This window comes from Ambystoma mexicanum, chromosome 1q, assembly GCF_040938575.1.
Source record: "Ambystoma mexicanum isolate Mex_15411 chromosome 1q, UKY_AmexF1_1, whole genome shotgun sequence".
Classification (NCBI taxonomy): domain Eukaryota; kingdom Metazoa; phylum Chordata; class Amphibia; order Caudata; family Ambystomatidae; genus Ambystoma; species Ambystoma mexicanum.
The window spans coordinates 1216230132-1216246618 of record NC_090922.1 but is presented as its reverse complement, the minus strand read 5'-3'; the positions used below and the strand labels follow the sequence as shown (position 1 = coordinate 1216246618).

The window sequence follows — 16487 nt, the reverse complement described above, 5'->3', positions numbered from 1 at the left end:
GTGGTTGCAGAAGTATCAAGAGCCGGTTCAATGGAGAAGATGTTGTCCTCGATGGTTCTGGAAGAACAGGGAAACAGTAACACATGATGTGCTTTCATTTGTCAAAATATGTAATGTGTGCAAATCCCTTTATTAAAATAACATGTTCTAGTAAAAATAAAAATCTCTAATGTAACAGATTGGAGGGGAAACATGATCATAGAGAGGAACTACTTACTCACCCAATTAAAACAAAACGTAAATTGTACGAATATGACTGGATCAGTAACAGCACAAAAATATTGAAATATCATTTGTATTATGATTTTAATCTAGATATTGAACCTTTTAATATACTCTCTTCATATTTATGTAAACATCTGTGAAGACATTTTCGGAATAATCTTCTGATATTAACATTTTATTTATTTTCAACTAGGGAAGTTGTTGAAGCCAGATCTACGATAATTTGTGAAGAAAGGCTATGCTGTTGCTGTAACTGAAAAATAGCGACCTTATTACATTTGACATGTGGATGTGTTGCTTTATTGTCATTAAGGTTTGCAATTTTTGGGAAAATCTGTTCACAGTGATGCACCACTAGCTACTAATTGGTTTTGGCACAGAATGTTAAACCTTCAGGAACTTTCTTTAAATATTGCAGTTTTAGAATTCATCAGTAAGGTTGTAACTAATGATTGTGCTGTGTAATTGTGAGTTTGTAATTATGCATGCATTTTATTTATGTTCTGTTTTATGGTATTAAGGATCATGAATTTGATATTTTTTTTATTGTATATTCTCTTTTGTGGTTGTCATTTTATTTTGTTTTGCTTGCAAAAGGTTTGTTGTAAACCGTAATGCAATAAAGAAAATAAAAGAAAATCATATAATGATTCCCCAAGGTATAAGGAAGGGTAAAAGGGAGGTCTAAAAAAAGGAATCTCAGTATAACTACTGTTCCCATTCCCATAGCAATGATGCCTTTAAAATTGGATTTTGAGTATATATCTCAGAGTGAAGGAAACAATATCAGCTTAGACTAATATGAATTTAGTTTTAAGAAGCGTTAAGCCAATTAGATAATTCCAAGCCAGACAGCCACTGATTTGTGAGGGTCACCAATGCTATATAAGGACAGAAACCATAGGACAATGGGAACAACATGGTGAAACCATAATGAAGAACATATGGAGACCTAGTCCTAGGAAGGAATCCATAACTTAGAAGGAGAGAATAATTCAAGGTTCAGTTCTTCTCTAGGCCACCCTCTCCACGGTTCTGCTGAGACCAGTCCAGAGGGAATAAGAGCCCAGCAGGAGATCAGGATAGAGGGATTAAGGGGCAGCCAAAAGAATCCCACAAACCAACCAGCCTAAGCTTAGCCCCCCCTTTCCAGTTCTCAATGGCAGCTCTTTAAAGTAAAAAAAAAACCTGATATCATCCACATTTAATTGACCTTTACATCCCTTTTTTGATTGCAGATTATTTGTTCTTAGTATATTAGTAATTGGTAGTAATAAGGTTAAAGATTACAACTTAGTTCAACAGGTTATCAATGGTGCAGAGGCACAGAGGTTTAACAGCATTTGTAATCTCAGAATGTGCATAACATAACCGTTTTAAAGTTGGATTACAAGACCTGATGCTCTATGACAACCACAGCCAAATCAACATCTGTAATGATTGTCTCTTTCAGAGTGTGCATAGGGTTGGGGCGGGAACCTTGTTTATAAGGAAAAACATCCAATATCTTATGTTTTATTCAAGTTTTTGATTGTTTTTTTACAATGTAAGATAAACATCAATTTAATTTGAACCATTTTTATTGTCCTGCATCTCATGAAGAAAAGTGTTTTTCCATCAAAGGTCATCACTGCAATTCAATGGATATAGAATGCAATATTGTTTTTAATATATGTTTTATTGTGTTTAGTCTACCAAAGTAGGCTTTGCACAAAGAAGAAACAAATACAAAGAAGAAAAAATAATGAGATAAAAGAAAAAAGATAAAAGATACAATCTTACCATAATTAAAAAAGGAAATTATTACATATCTTCAATATTACATAGTCAAGAGAATAATGACACAGACAAGCAAATCGCAATCATCCCATTAAAAAAAAAAAAACACATATAAATTCATCCAGCCGTCAATCAATTTGACCGAGTTGCCCCACATGAGCCTAAACCAAAACATATCCTTCAGTCACTTTGCCCATTTACCACAACCTCGGCTGCCCAAAGCCTCTACAAGTCAAGACAATGTGTTTGAGTGTTTCAACAGAGTTAGAGTTGCAAAATCTACATGATTGTCTGTAATTGATTTGTCCCATTTTGATATCCTTTCCAGGGTTGCAAATGATTAAGGCGAAATTGCATGTAGGTGCCCCGAATCTTTGGGCAAGGAAATAGAGAGCTATGCATAAGGTTGACCCCCCGCGTTCTTCTAAACCTTGCATGCTCTCTATATACAGTTACATTTCCTAGTAAATCAGCGGTTTCAGCCCAATCAGCAGTTTATAGTTTGCGCTTGACTACTCTCAGCACATCCCACAGCTCTCCCTGAGAGGAGCCAATCCTAGCGAGTATGCTTAAACTGTATCAAAGTTGCAGCTGATTTCATTGTTGACAATTCACCCAAGGGTTGATACAGGGACTTGGTCGGGGGATTCAGCATTTTTGCATACTCAACCAGTTTCTTCCCTAAGGCTCTTGCTGCTAAGGAGGTGAGGCCCAGCTTGTGTTTAACGACAACATTTGGCACAGAGTTGGCCAGACCCACCGTTCTTCTTTATAGGTGTTGCTGAAGAACTTTGAGTGAGGCACCCAGATCAAATGGGACTGTGCCCAAACAATATAGAACTACTGGTTCGATATTTTGTAGGTAAAACCTAATCAGGGTACCAGGGAAAAGTGACACAGTTAGGAATAGATGTGCTTCATCTTAGCGAGTAGGGTAGTGAAGCCCTCTTTAAAATCCCTGTTTAAAAAGGGTAATCCACACCCCTATGGAAAGATTGTTGGTGAGATTGAAACCCAGTTACTTCATTGCTTTCACTCTTGGAATAGGTTGCTCTCCCACCCCCCAGCAGTAAGTGTTGGGACTTCTCCTAGAAGAGAAGACAACCACCCAAGATTTCTAGCCATTAACCTGGAGATTGTTCTGTACTACATATTGAAAAAATAGTTGCAGTTTAGTTTTCTGTGAAGGCCAATCAGTGTTTTGTCAAAAAGAATAATATCATCGGCAAAGGCGAGCCAGTCTAGAACCAAGTTACCCATCTTGACCGAGTTGGTAGTGCCACCTCCCACAAAGCTGCAATGTTGTCTGACACATACAGATTGAAGAGGGTTGGTGCAACCACACAGACCTGCCTGTATGACAGGAGCAGAAGTTGTACTGTCCCTCGTCAACCTGACTCTCAGTGATGACTCCCTGTGTAGCACTGCCAAGATCTGCACAATTCTCAAGGGACCCTCCACTCAATGAGCATCTTCCATAGCATCTCTCTGCTGACCGTATCGAAGGCGCTGGACATGTCAATGGATGCCATATAAACAGTACCAACCGCTCCCATTTTTACGGCCGCAGAGAGGTGCGATATGAGTGTACCATTAAGGTAAGTTCCCATGCCCGAATGGAAGCCCACCTGGAACTTAGATAAAAGCTTGAGGTTTTTAACATGATGCGAAATGTCTCTCAGCAAAAGTGGGGAAAATATTTTAGTAGAATCGTCAAGCAGAGCGATGGGTCTATAGTTCTTAGGATCGGAAAGATCACCCTGCTTGAAGATGGGAATAATAATGGACTGCTTCCAGGTGGTGGGAATTGTTCCCAGCCTATAGATGTTCTTAAACAGGGTCAGCAGGGGGCCCATCCACATATCCGGATCCTGCTTGAAAACCAAAGGCAGAATGCCATCCGGTCCCGGGGCCGCTGATGACCTAGCTTTTCCAATTGCACATCTAATGTCTCCCTCGTCGTAAGGACAAACACCCCAATCCTGCTTGCCTGTATTTAGATCTGGGCAATCAAATTCAGAACTGGGTTGTGCATATTTGTTCTGCACTTAGCCCACCCAGACATGTTCTGCTATGTCGCAGCACCTGTCGATAACTGGGGCTTTGGAAGAGTGCCTGATCATTGACCAAACGTTAGAATAGTTATGGCCTGCCAGGGATTTCATTATTGCCTGGTTTTCTGATATGTGCGCTTGTCTTTTGCTGGGAGTAATAGCCAGTCCATAGTGGGCTTACATTTTCTTTTTTGCGGCCATATACTGCACCTTCGAAAGGGGAGGTAAACACAGGGCGCACAGAGCTTTCCTCTTGTTGTTCTTAGCTCGGGCAATTGAGATATCATAGTGATGGAGATGCATCCTACCAAGGTTGGGTTTACTCTTGGCTGCCATAATAGCCAAACAATGTTGGATTGTGGCGCCAAAGCAATCTACCCCTGTGTTGTTACTCATGGTACACTTGATATTTAGCAGTTGTGTATAGATCTTAACAAATCTTTTGCAATCTGTAGCATTCCACTTGACTGACCAACCTCCTCTGTCTGAAGAGACAAACACAGTGGCCAACTCTTTTGAGGAGTACTCCAATTTCAGATGCACGTCCCAAAAAATAGAGACACAATCACTCCCCAGTGTTGGGCCCCCAGTAACTGGACTACAGCAGGGTAACAGGGCGAAAGAGACAAAAAAATGACTGATCCAATATTTTTTGGTGTCCCTTGTTCAGGTGAAAAAGAAGTCTATTTGATAAGTGGGAGGCAAACAGATGCCCATGCCCCAATTATATAGATGATTTAGCCAGGTGGAGGGAGGGTCTGAAGGATCAGGTGGGGGATTCAAGAATCCCCTTTCCTGATCTCGAAAGAGGTACCTCTCCCCACAACGGGCATTAAAATCTCCACCCAGGATTATCACTGTGCCTTTATCCTTTGCCAGCAACCATTCAAGGAGCCCATCTAGACCCTCCAAAATGACTCCATGGCACACTTGGTGGGATTCCAATATAAGTTCATCAGCAGTAGCACCCCAGGCAGTCCCTAGAGGTAACGTTAACTGCGAGAAGGGAAACTCAAGGTGGGAACACTTTATCTCAGGTCAATGGCAAGGCCCCCAAAAGAGTGTCCGCTAAGCCCCCTGGTACAGTAAGTGTGAACCCGCTGCAAAGTAAAATAAGTCAGAGCCATGGTTTGTTGCATAAACAGAACATGTGTCCTCTCCATCCACACATGAGGACCCTTAGATAGATTGGAGAAGCCGCATACGTTCCATGTAGAGGATCTGCATTCCCCATCCCAGAGCTTGTTTTAGATTGCTTTTGAATGCCTATATTTTACAATTGTATATTTATTAAGTGCATGTTTTGGTGATTGGAGTCATTAAATTACTATGTATTACATATGTATTTGATGATAAATCAATTTGGCAATATGTCATACTACATTTAAAATTTTTAAAAAATTAAAATTTAAAATAGCTGATACACTTGTTGGAACTGTATTTAATAAGAACAAATCAATGTATATGTTATGTCTATTTATAATCTAGTATGCACGTTTAGGCATGAAACATATTGAATCCTAGTTTGTTGGCATAACAAAAACAAGGTTAGTGAAAAAACAATCAGTTTATTTTGTTCAAGCTTTTCTGTTAAGGCCATTTTAATGTTTAATTGTAAACTGCTGTCAAGTGTTGACCTTCACATCAAGAGAGGAGGAATTTAGAGCACGTGCACAGATTATCTTGCCTTCTGGGGTGGCTGTCAATCAGATGATATTGGATTGTTTGCCAACAGGCAGCCTGAATTTTTACTATGACCACTATTAAGGGAATCCCATTAGTTAGAACGATAAAGGTATGTACATTAAATGAATGAATCATGAATCAGTTCAATTTCAAATTAGGAACACATGCAAGCTTTGCAGTAGAGAAGATAATTAATGATTTGTTTCCATGGCATCTGGTATCTGAACTTTGTAGGAAAGGAATTATCATATTTTCAGAATGTATGTAAAATGTATTACTTGATCATTGTGGGGTTTCTTTTAAATAAGAAAGTGCAGGTTTTTACATTTTACTAAGAATTGTCGTGGGAATTATTGGCTGAAGAGGCATTCTGTTAGAACCAGCATATTTCTACCATGTAGTGGTTTTATAGTGATGTATTTAGAAGAGTATACAATGTACAACATGCTGTAAAGAAGGAAAATATATATGTGTACACAAAAGCAGGTCATGATGTCGGCTTAAGCATAATAGGCAAAGCCCATAGAGTAATTGGATTGGGACGGTCGACATCTATGATCCTCGTTAGAGACATCTTGCTAATCACAGTGCTTATCTTCTAGGAGAACAATACATCAGATTACCTCTAACATGATGAGAGGGGTGTTCTGACTGTAAAAACTGGCTGGGATATTTCTCTCTGCAGACCAAATAAATAATTTCATTGCTCTGGTTTGTTGCAGAAATGTATCATGGAATTATAAGATCTGGTGCACAGTGACTACCCTAATCAAAATAAACATTCCAAATTAGTATCTTTCCCTAATCTTCAGAAAGTGGGAAAGGACTGCGTCTGTTAAGCTGTTATGGGATTAACATTTATTTAATAAAGAAATAGAAGCTGCAGCTAACTCTACTAGTAAACTTTTCGAAATTTTGAAAAATATTGAGAAACCAAAGAATCTCACTCCACCATTTCTTCCATCTAAGGAAGATTGTGACTCTGTGCAAGATGCTTTTGCAGCTAAAATAGCAAAAGCAAGACAAAACATAATTAATGCCAGGAAAATATTGAGCCAGGAAACCTGAGAGACTATGTGTGCTGTTCCGAAGTAGCTTTGGAGTGGATAGTATCCTTTCTTACAGACCGCCAAGCTAAAGTGCATTGGGGGAATACTTTTTCAGACCCCATTGCAATCATATTCGGAGTCCCTCAAGGTGCGAGTCTCTCACCTATGTTATTTAACATCTATATGCGAAGTCTGTGTGACATCCTGGTGAAAGCCGGAGTGTTTTTTTACTATCTATGCAGATGACACGCAGCTTGTCATTGAACTAAAGGGATCATACTCTGTGGATAGTGAGATGATTGCAACAGTCTATAGTAAAATCAATGAATGGATGCAGAGAAACTGGATGTGTCTTAATGACACTAAAACAGAACTTATGCTGTTCGGGCCAAGCCGTACACTTATTAAACTGGGGAACGAGTATGAGATCTTTAAGATTAGCAAAGCCAAAATCCAGGTATCTAACCAGGTTAAAACCTTGGGAATGATGGTTAACTCCTTGGTTAATGCTCAAGCAGAGGTTAATTACCTGCAAAAAACACAGTTTATTACCTGCGTCTTATGAAGGCTATCAATCCATACCTAGATGAAGGCAACATAGCCACAATAGCCAGGGCCATTGTGCTATCAAGAATGGATTATTTTAATGCTCTTTTTATTGGTGCAACTGCAAAAGGTTTAGTGAGATGCCAAGTCATAGAAAATTATGCCGTGAGGATAGTGAAGAAACTAAGAAGAAGTGAGCACATTACCTTAGCCAGACGATCATTACACTGGCTTAGGGTTGAAGAGAGAATAAAGTTTAAGGCCATGACACTTGGTCATAAGTGCCTTTTTGGCAAAGCTCCTTGCTATCTAAAAAAACGTCTGGAAAGGTATACCCCACAGAGACAGCTAAGATATGAAGGCAAAGGTTTGCTTATAGTGACTAAACACAAGCTCAAGACAGGCCTGGGTAGATCTTTTGTAGTGCTGGTGTCACAGCAGTGGAACAGACTCCCTCAGGATCTCAGATTGGAAGAAAATCACTTAAAATTCAGGAAAAACGTGAAAACCCACTTGTTCAGGTGATTTATGATTCTTCCGTTCGGTGACAGTCTGCAACATGGAATATAGAACCAGCAGGGTAAGGGCTTAGCTTTGTTGTTATTGCTGTCTGTATAACTGTTGTTCTGTGTTTGGTAAAGCGCCCTGATGCCTGCGGGCTGCCGGTGCTATATAAGCGGACATACATACATACATTAGTGTCTCATTATCCAGTGGCCCATATTGATTCCCCTTTGATTGGTCTCACTCCAAAACAATATCAGCCTAAATTGCCCCTTCACTTGTCTTATATTATAAATAGTCTTATTCTTCTGCCTTTTTCCTTTCATTTGCTTTGGTAAAATAAGTCTCCCTTCAAATCTTCTTTGTCAATTATTCCAGGAGAATTACATTCCATTTCAAGCCATTTTAAAAGTGTTTGATTTCTAAATCACCATAGAGAATTCATGTACTGTTAATTACAGGGTATCCCTTCAACCAAAAGATGTCAAGTTGCTGCTATTTTGGCTTGTTTTAACTATAATTTGATTTGATATTGCTTTTCTAAAGTTTCAAGATACTGCATTTTATTTAAATGATTCAATAATGTTATGTTTGGCATTAAAGTAAATACAACATTCTTAATCTATTATTTAGAATAGCCATGCATGTATAACAATTCATGCATGGATGTCTGTTTGAATGCGTGATATAATTTCTTTGTGTCTTGGTTTATTGATTTTAAATAGCAACACAAAAGTAGACAGGTTGCATAGCCTTTCCTGTGTTTTATAACAGACTGGATGTATCTGTAATATTTCTGGTGACTTCCCCTATTTTAAGTAGGGGACCACTTGTTTGCAAATTAACAGTATTCCTCATGAATAAAAACAAAATATTCAAACCAAAAACACTGCTTCTTTTACCAGCTTTTAGAGTGGTACTGTGAATAAGAGGATCACTAAACAGTTAATATTCTTGTTCGCTAAAGAACTCAGAATGAAACAATTACATAAACCTGGTTTTGGGGTGGGTTGGTAAATTGTCCTAAAGGTAGTTTAATTCAATTGAAAAGACATATGATTTTCAGTTTGTTACAAAACAGTTTGTTTCATGCCTGAGAGTGGGCTGATGGTATTGCTGTGTTCTAGTACAATTAATTGGGGGTTTCTCTCAACTGTGCAAGAATCTGAAACAAGTCATTGTGTGAATATTGCTTTTAAATTGGTTGTTAAACTGCCCTGAACAGATCTTTCCCAGTAAAGTAAAAGTAGGCAGACACAATAACTATGCTCTATATACTAGTTTGATGAGCATAAAAATTGTTTCCGCCATAGCACTTATCTTGTTTAAAAATATTTGATGGCTTCTTTCCTACCAGTTAGCTTCACATACATGGGTATAAATTCAGGAATATTAGCAAACAGATTGCATTGATGTTTTTATGTGTTTGTGGTGTATGTAAATTGATAGGAAACACATGTGAACATCTAACATCCATGGGGTTTAAATCCCACTTACTAGTACTGATAGCATAATTTCATTCTAGATAAGACTCCGCAAAAAATGTGTATGACATTGCCTCTCTTCATAAAGGCAAGCAGAGGTCTGTAGTTATTTTTCCACTATCTGTTATCCATTTGCAGTTATTATTTATTTATTTATAAACTCTGTAATGGATTAGATTGTAGATTGGCACACCCAATACTTGACAATAGTCCTGACTGCTTTGTTCGAGTGTAAGAAGATCTTCCAAACTGTTTATTTAGTATCAACGAAAAGAACTAATATTTGCATCAGACCTCATGAATGAATGTCATAACACAGCACAGAGACATTACTTCAAAATCGCAGGTTGACTCTGATAGTGTAATGAAGTTTTCTTTTTTTTGGTGATTTATGGAGCAAGTTGCCCATTATGTATTAAGATAATTAGAACAAGACATGGAATTACAGATTAGTCTATGATATGATGAAATTCAAAAACATAACAGTTGCATTTACAAATAGCTTGAGGGTTAAACATTTATTTATAGACCTGTTCCACACAATTAATATGTCACATGTTGTATGTTTCTTTGGTCTGATCTGGCTGTTGAATGGATTTGTCATGAGTGGATTTTTACTCATTTCAATGTTGCCAGTGAACAAATTTGCAACACTAACATAATGTTTTACACTTTACATTTTTCCTGTTCCTTTTATTTGGAAATATATTGACTTTGTGAAGATGAATTTGTTTCTTGTCAACACTGTCTCATATTCTACAGAAATACACTAAGAACAGTGTTTGGGTTTTCACATTTTCCAGAATTTAGTGATCACTTCCAATCCTTCAAATTATTGATTTACCCAATAGAGTGTTTTTTTTCTTCTATTAATTTCTCCACATATAAATGTAATTTGAAAATGAAAGGTTGGTTTAGAAAAAGTTCTAGCAACATGAGGTTCATAAATTGAGCAAACACCAGAAACAATCAACAACAAATTGATTGTTCTCAATTTCTTTTTATCTTGCATGAAATATACAGTGTGGGAATCAGAGACTTTGTATAATTTAGAAATGAGTAATGTTTGCAGACTTCAAATTCTAAGTCCTGAATTAATTTTGTGCCACCTTATGTCACACCTAATGCAAGAGGAAAAAGAGATCTTGAATATTAAAACCTTAAGGACATCAGTGTATCATCCCCAGTCCAGCAATGTCATGGAATGCTTCAACGAAACATTAAAAAGGATATTACGGAAGCTATTGGAGACCGACAAGAATAATTGGGATGTGATGATACCCTGGGTCCACTTTGCAGTTAGGAAAACCCCTAAAGCCTCCTGGATATATTCTCTCTTTGAGCCTCTGTATGGAAGGGAACCCTGCAATGGCCTAGACATGTTAAAAGAGGCATGAGAGGAAAGGGAGAAAGCCATGTTACCGATTTCTCAAATTGCACAAAAATTAAAATCACACATGGAAGCAGTGCGATCAATTGCAAGGAAACATCTTGGACAGGCCCAGGAACAACATGGGCCTATAATAGATTTACCTATAATACATCTATAATACGTCTGTAATAGATGTATAGTCACCTGTATCTTTTCTGTCAGACAGTCAGTGTTGGTTCTCTTACCTACCCCAGAAAATTAAATGATCCCTCAATGGTATGGCCCCTATAAAAACCTGGAAAAGAAGAGTCTGTTAAATGATCTCATATCACAACTGGACATACACCAGAAAACACAGGTCACAGGTAAACCTGCTTACGGGTGATAAGTGCACCATAGTGAACATACCACCATTACTATGGCAGCCCCCCTTGTCAATTCCCCTCAGGAAAATACCTTAATCTCTCACCAGTTGTCGCCAACTCAACATGCTGATATTACAGATGTATTGAAACACTTTCCCGAGGTGTTCTCTGAGCATCCAGGTAGAGTTGATCATTTCTTTCATTTTATTAAGACTCCAGCAGGGAAAAATATAAATCTCAAGCCCAACTGAATCCCTGAAGCCCAAAGAAAGTATTGAAAATGTAGTAGAGGACATGCTTAGTGCAGACCTAATCGAACCTGCAGAGAGACCCTGGTGTTCCCCCATTAGTCCTAGTCACCAAACCCCTCTTAATGTTTTTTACATTGAATTCATGAAACTAAACTCCAGCTCACCGTTTGCAAAAAAATATATACTATTCCATGCATTGATGAACTAATAGAGAAAATGGGATCAGCTAAATATATATTAGATCTAACAAAAGGATATTGGCAGGTACTTCTGAATCCAGCAAATTGAGAAAAAACAGCCTTTTTCAAAACTGCAGGTCCTGTTTCAGTTCAAAGTCTTGCCTTTCGGCCTCAATGTAGCCCCCACCACATTTCACTGCTTAATGGACAGAATATCAAGACCCTATTCTATCTACTCTGGAGCTTACCTAGATGACATTGTGGTCCATAGAGATAGTTGGCAGGAACGTATTTCTCACCTCTATGAGATCATCCGGGCCCTAAAAAAAGCTGGTCTTAAAGCCAACCCACGAAAATGTCATCTTGGCCAATCTGCAGTCAAATATCTAGACTTTTTTTGTTGGGAATGATTTTATTCAACCACAAACTTAAAAGGTAAAGGCAAACACCTACTCTCCAACCAAGAGAGACATTTCGTGCCTTCTTGGGGTTGACAGGGTACTACTACACGAGAGGAGAAGTGTGGGGGACCTAACCATGAGAGAAAACCTTAAGGGGCATAGACTCCCGTTCCCATGATGAGCTACCTAAAACAGAGCACACTGTGGCCTTCATGGCATGCTCTCCAATAGCAGAAACTTCTAATCATCAAGACTTTGATGAACAAACTCTTCAGAGATATGATGATCTTATAGGGAAAGGAAATGCCCCTTTAAATCAGAATCACTAATCCATTATGAGGAAGATGTTGATTAACGTTCACTCGAGGAGCCAGAGGAGAGAGAGAAAAATGCAGATATCAACCCGGGGAGGCCCTTAGCTGCAGGAAGCAGAAATCAGCAAGCCCGCAAGTTTCAAACTCACTCAAGATTGCAGATGGGACGCCAGAGCTACGATGAACCTAAAGCTTGAGAAGCCAGCATGGTGGCTACATCATGGAAATGGAACTATGGTGGATTGTGGGTCCACAAAACTTATACTGCAGACAGCGTACAGCCAGAGGGTGCCCAGTTACACATCCAAGCACAGGGGCACCACGAAGGAACAAGAAGCCACAAGGAGATGAGAGACCATGAGGAAGCAAGCACGAAGGAAGAGAAAAAGCCTGGCTGTCCAGCACGATCAAGAAGGATTCCGCGGAACCCGACTCAGAAGCTGTTATCCTTAAGAACCAAAGGTAACCTGGTGGACGGGAGTTACGGGAGGCCTCAAGAAGGCAATCATACCATACAGCCACCTCCTATCAGTAATAGTTATGGGACAAGGGTAACCTTGAAACAACAAAACTTGAAATGTAATATTACATAGAATGGGTTATTGAAAAGGAGAATAAAGAGAGAAAATAATCATTGATCACAATACCGTGGAAAAAGGGTAACGAGACAAAGTTCAAATTGAACCCGATGTACTTAAAAAGAGATAATAGAAAAGGGTGCATTACTGAAAAGCAGAATACCCGAAACAGTGATCAGAATACCCTGGGAAAAGGGGGAAGTGATACCACAGCTACAGGGTCAACTAGACCAACGTGAACTCAGCTATACTAGTCCAGGTGGGATAGTCCAACTGAACAACAAGTGTATACAGGGTACGCTAAGAATCAGAAACAGGAGCATAAAACATATTAAAAAAAGCCAAGAGGGGGTTCCTAAAGAAAAAGGTAAACTCACAAGACCATTTCAAGAGTTACAAAGACTTATGCAGGAAATCACAAGACACTATTTACAGATCCAGGATTAATCCTGAACCTATAAACTGGTACTAGAAGTATCCTAAGGAGAAGGGAGACATTCCATGTGCCTCAGTTAGTTTATAAAGTGGTAGGGTCAGTTAGGATAGTTTGGACAGTGAACTCCTTTATTTTTGGACTGTCACAACGGACAGACGTACACCTTAGTTAGTAAGATAGATACAGACCACAATAGCGATAGGGAAAGTTAGGCCTTATAATTCTTACTTTAATAAAAATACTGTGAGCCATGTGCTCTAAGAGTCTGTGTCCTTCTTCTGACTCACCAAAAAACAGCTGTCGAAACAACATGTTTTAAAAAGAAAGTTCTCTATCAACTCATGCTCAATAGAATGCAATACATTTTTCCAATAACTTATCGGAAGCTTAATGCATAAGATTTTTTAGAACATAAAGAACCTATGTGTACACAACATTTTAAACAATACACACCAGGAGTTTGGTGTGTGACAGAACAGTTTATGCTCAACAATCTGGACAAGCAGGTTGGAAATTCATTAACGTTTAGTGGACGTATGAGCTGTGGAAATTCGATGCAGGACACATTATAGCTTTGGTGAGTTCTTTATATGTTATTTGGAAACAAAATGGGGCCTCATGGGGGTCCATGTAGATGTCATGAGGGGGATGATCCTATTCCTAAAGTGGATTATGGCAATTAACAGATATATGAAACCGCTTGAGGAGTATAGGTTCCTTTTCATGTATGTGTTTGTTATGGAATTTCACAAGCTTATGTAATATTTGAGAGGCAGTTTTAGCTTGTTGAAATGTGTCCCTACTGTTCTGTTCATGACTTGGATGTTTTTTTTTGTAGTTATTGCTATCATTGTTACTTCCAGAAACGTACTCATTTTGATATGGGCACAGTTTGGGGCAAAAAATAGTTTATGGGTAGGGCAAGTACTGTACAACTAAATTACTGTATGGCCAATTTTGATGGTATTTTCAGGACTGCGTTTGAAATCAGAGCTTAAAGACCACTGTGACTAAAAACCAAACAGTGTGATGAAAACCTATCCACACAGTGTGTGGAGAGAGACTCCCTATGGATACAACCACGTAGAAAGCACAAGGATTCATGTTAATGCTAGATGTTTGCACCTACATGGCAGCTGGCATTAAGTATTGGTCTGCCCACTGATTGTCAAAAGGCACAAAAGGCTCGGGACAGAAACTCAGGAAGCCAAGAATGCAATAACAATCATATTCTCATGTTTTTCTTTACACCCATTGCTCAACAATCAGTGCACAAAAGATTCCTAATTGCATGCAACATTGACACACAAGTGTTTTCAGTAGTGGTCTTTCTCTGTGCAATATGAATGTCACCTACAATGAAAGTGGCTGGTGGTAGAGAAGTATACGTTTGCACCCAGGGAATGGTCATTAGCCAATCAGGTGGCTGGAACAGTGGCCGAGAATATACATTCTCTGCCTGCTGTTTCATCCAGCCAAGGCCCTTCCCCGGGTGGCACCATTTTATTTTTTAATGTAGTCCCTATTTCTTTAAGGGAGTCCCTCCCTGTTGCCTCTCCACCTCCCCCACCCCTAAAACCATCTAAAACCCTTTCAGACCCCCTCCCAACTTACCTACGAGACCGGAGCTTGGACCTCTGGTCCTCGCACTCCTCCCGATCTCATCCACCACCACCATTGAAATGAAAAAGGGACTTTGACGCTTTTCCCTTTGGCGGCCCCACTGCAGCAGATTCTTTTTTCTTTTTTTTCCCCTCTCGAGAGATTTGCTGTGCAAGCAGCATGAATCTTCCGATGGGAAAAAGAAACCATTTGCACCTCAGATAAACCCTGGGGTCCAAATGGCTTTCACCCCCAGCCGCAGGGACATACGTCGCCGGTAATGGCCCACAGCCCTCGATGACACCCTTGCTTCGCTCAGGCCTATCATGGGTCGGGCTGTAGAGCTATTACCTGTCATGTTTGCCCTCCCCGTCAGGGGTTAAAAACATATTATTAGCACCCTTTGTGGGTGTGTGGGCAAATCAGGATACTCAGAACACAGGCTGTATCTACAAGACGGCGTTCAGGGTATGCTGATGGCCACCCGCTCTCGCTGGCCTCAGCATCCCACTCCCGCCTTTCCCCAAATTGATTTTATGGAGGAAACATACATATCACCGATTTTCTTGGCTGCGCGCCTCCAGTTACTGCTATGACATACTTTTCCAGCCCATCATGGAAAGAAAAAAGAGGCTCTCTGTAGAGCTTCTTTCCTTCTTTTTTTATAGCGGCCATGTTTTTAGTTTTCGTTTATGCTAATCAAATGTATGTTTCTTTTGTAAACGTCTTTTGTAATAAATGTATCCCCACAGTACAAATGTCACTATATCATACTTTTTGCCATTTTCTATCGGAGAGGCTGTTGGCCACACAAATTATTGATATGCATAATAGACAGTAAAGCCTTATTAATATTGTTTTTTGTTTTGTTAATGCAGGTCCAATTCGTCACGTGAAGAGTCTTCAGTAAGACATGGAGGCAGCTTTAAGAGTGCCCCGTGCCACTGCAGCAGATGGGCACTGTGTGAATGTTCTGTGCCTTCCATGGAACTGGGGTCCCATTATAGTATGTGGTTGGATATCAGAAGTGGCCTGGCACAGCTCCAGTCCCCTTTATTGTCAGTCAATCCTCTTGATATTGGTAAGTGGAACATTGGACTTTAACTCGATTTGACAAGATGACATATTAGACAAATGGTATTTTGTGTGTGGGAACATTTTGAAATTCTAGTGCTAGTAGCCTTTTGGCTCGATTGTAAATAAAAAGGACGTAACGGCAGTCCTCTTCCTGTAACTATTTCCTGTCCATCAATAGCCATAGACCTCACTGCAAGTTCTTTCCAAGCCGAATTCAAGAATAAGGATGTTATCAGAGTTGATGCATGAATTATTCATGAATAAATAATGCATAGTGTACGGGACAAATAAGATTTGCTGTAAACAATTGAGTAAGGACATGCACTCATTCGTAATTCTGATTCATCGCCAACATTTAAATAGCCGACAGTGCCTAATTCACCATAAAAGACACTCTATGACACTCCCTCTCAGCATGTATGTGCAGTAGGCATGAACTACAAGCTTTGGCAAAGCCATCAGTTGGGGCTTTTTTGTAGACAGGCAGACTTTAAATATATTAAGGGGGTAATTCATAGAATCCAGCGCACAAGTGGCGCACGCGGCTGGCGCACAGTGTGCGCATGCGAATCCCTGCGCCAGCCG

The 16487-nt window shown here is 39.5% G+C and overlaps 1 protein-coding gene across 1 annotated transcript in view; it reads left to right on the top strand.

The window, feature by feature from the left end:
- Positions 1–16487, top strand: part of LEPR (leptin receptor) — a 1083230-nt gene that overhangs the window by 481437 nt on the left and 585306 nt on the right. Inside the window, exon 6 of the mRNA XM_069641975.1 lies at positions 15704–15906. Within this exon, the coding sequence (XP_069498076.1) occupies positions 15704–15906 (203 nt within the window). The remainder of the gene's footprint in view (positions 1–15703; positions 15907–16487) is intronic.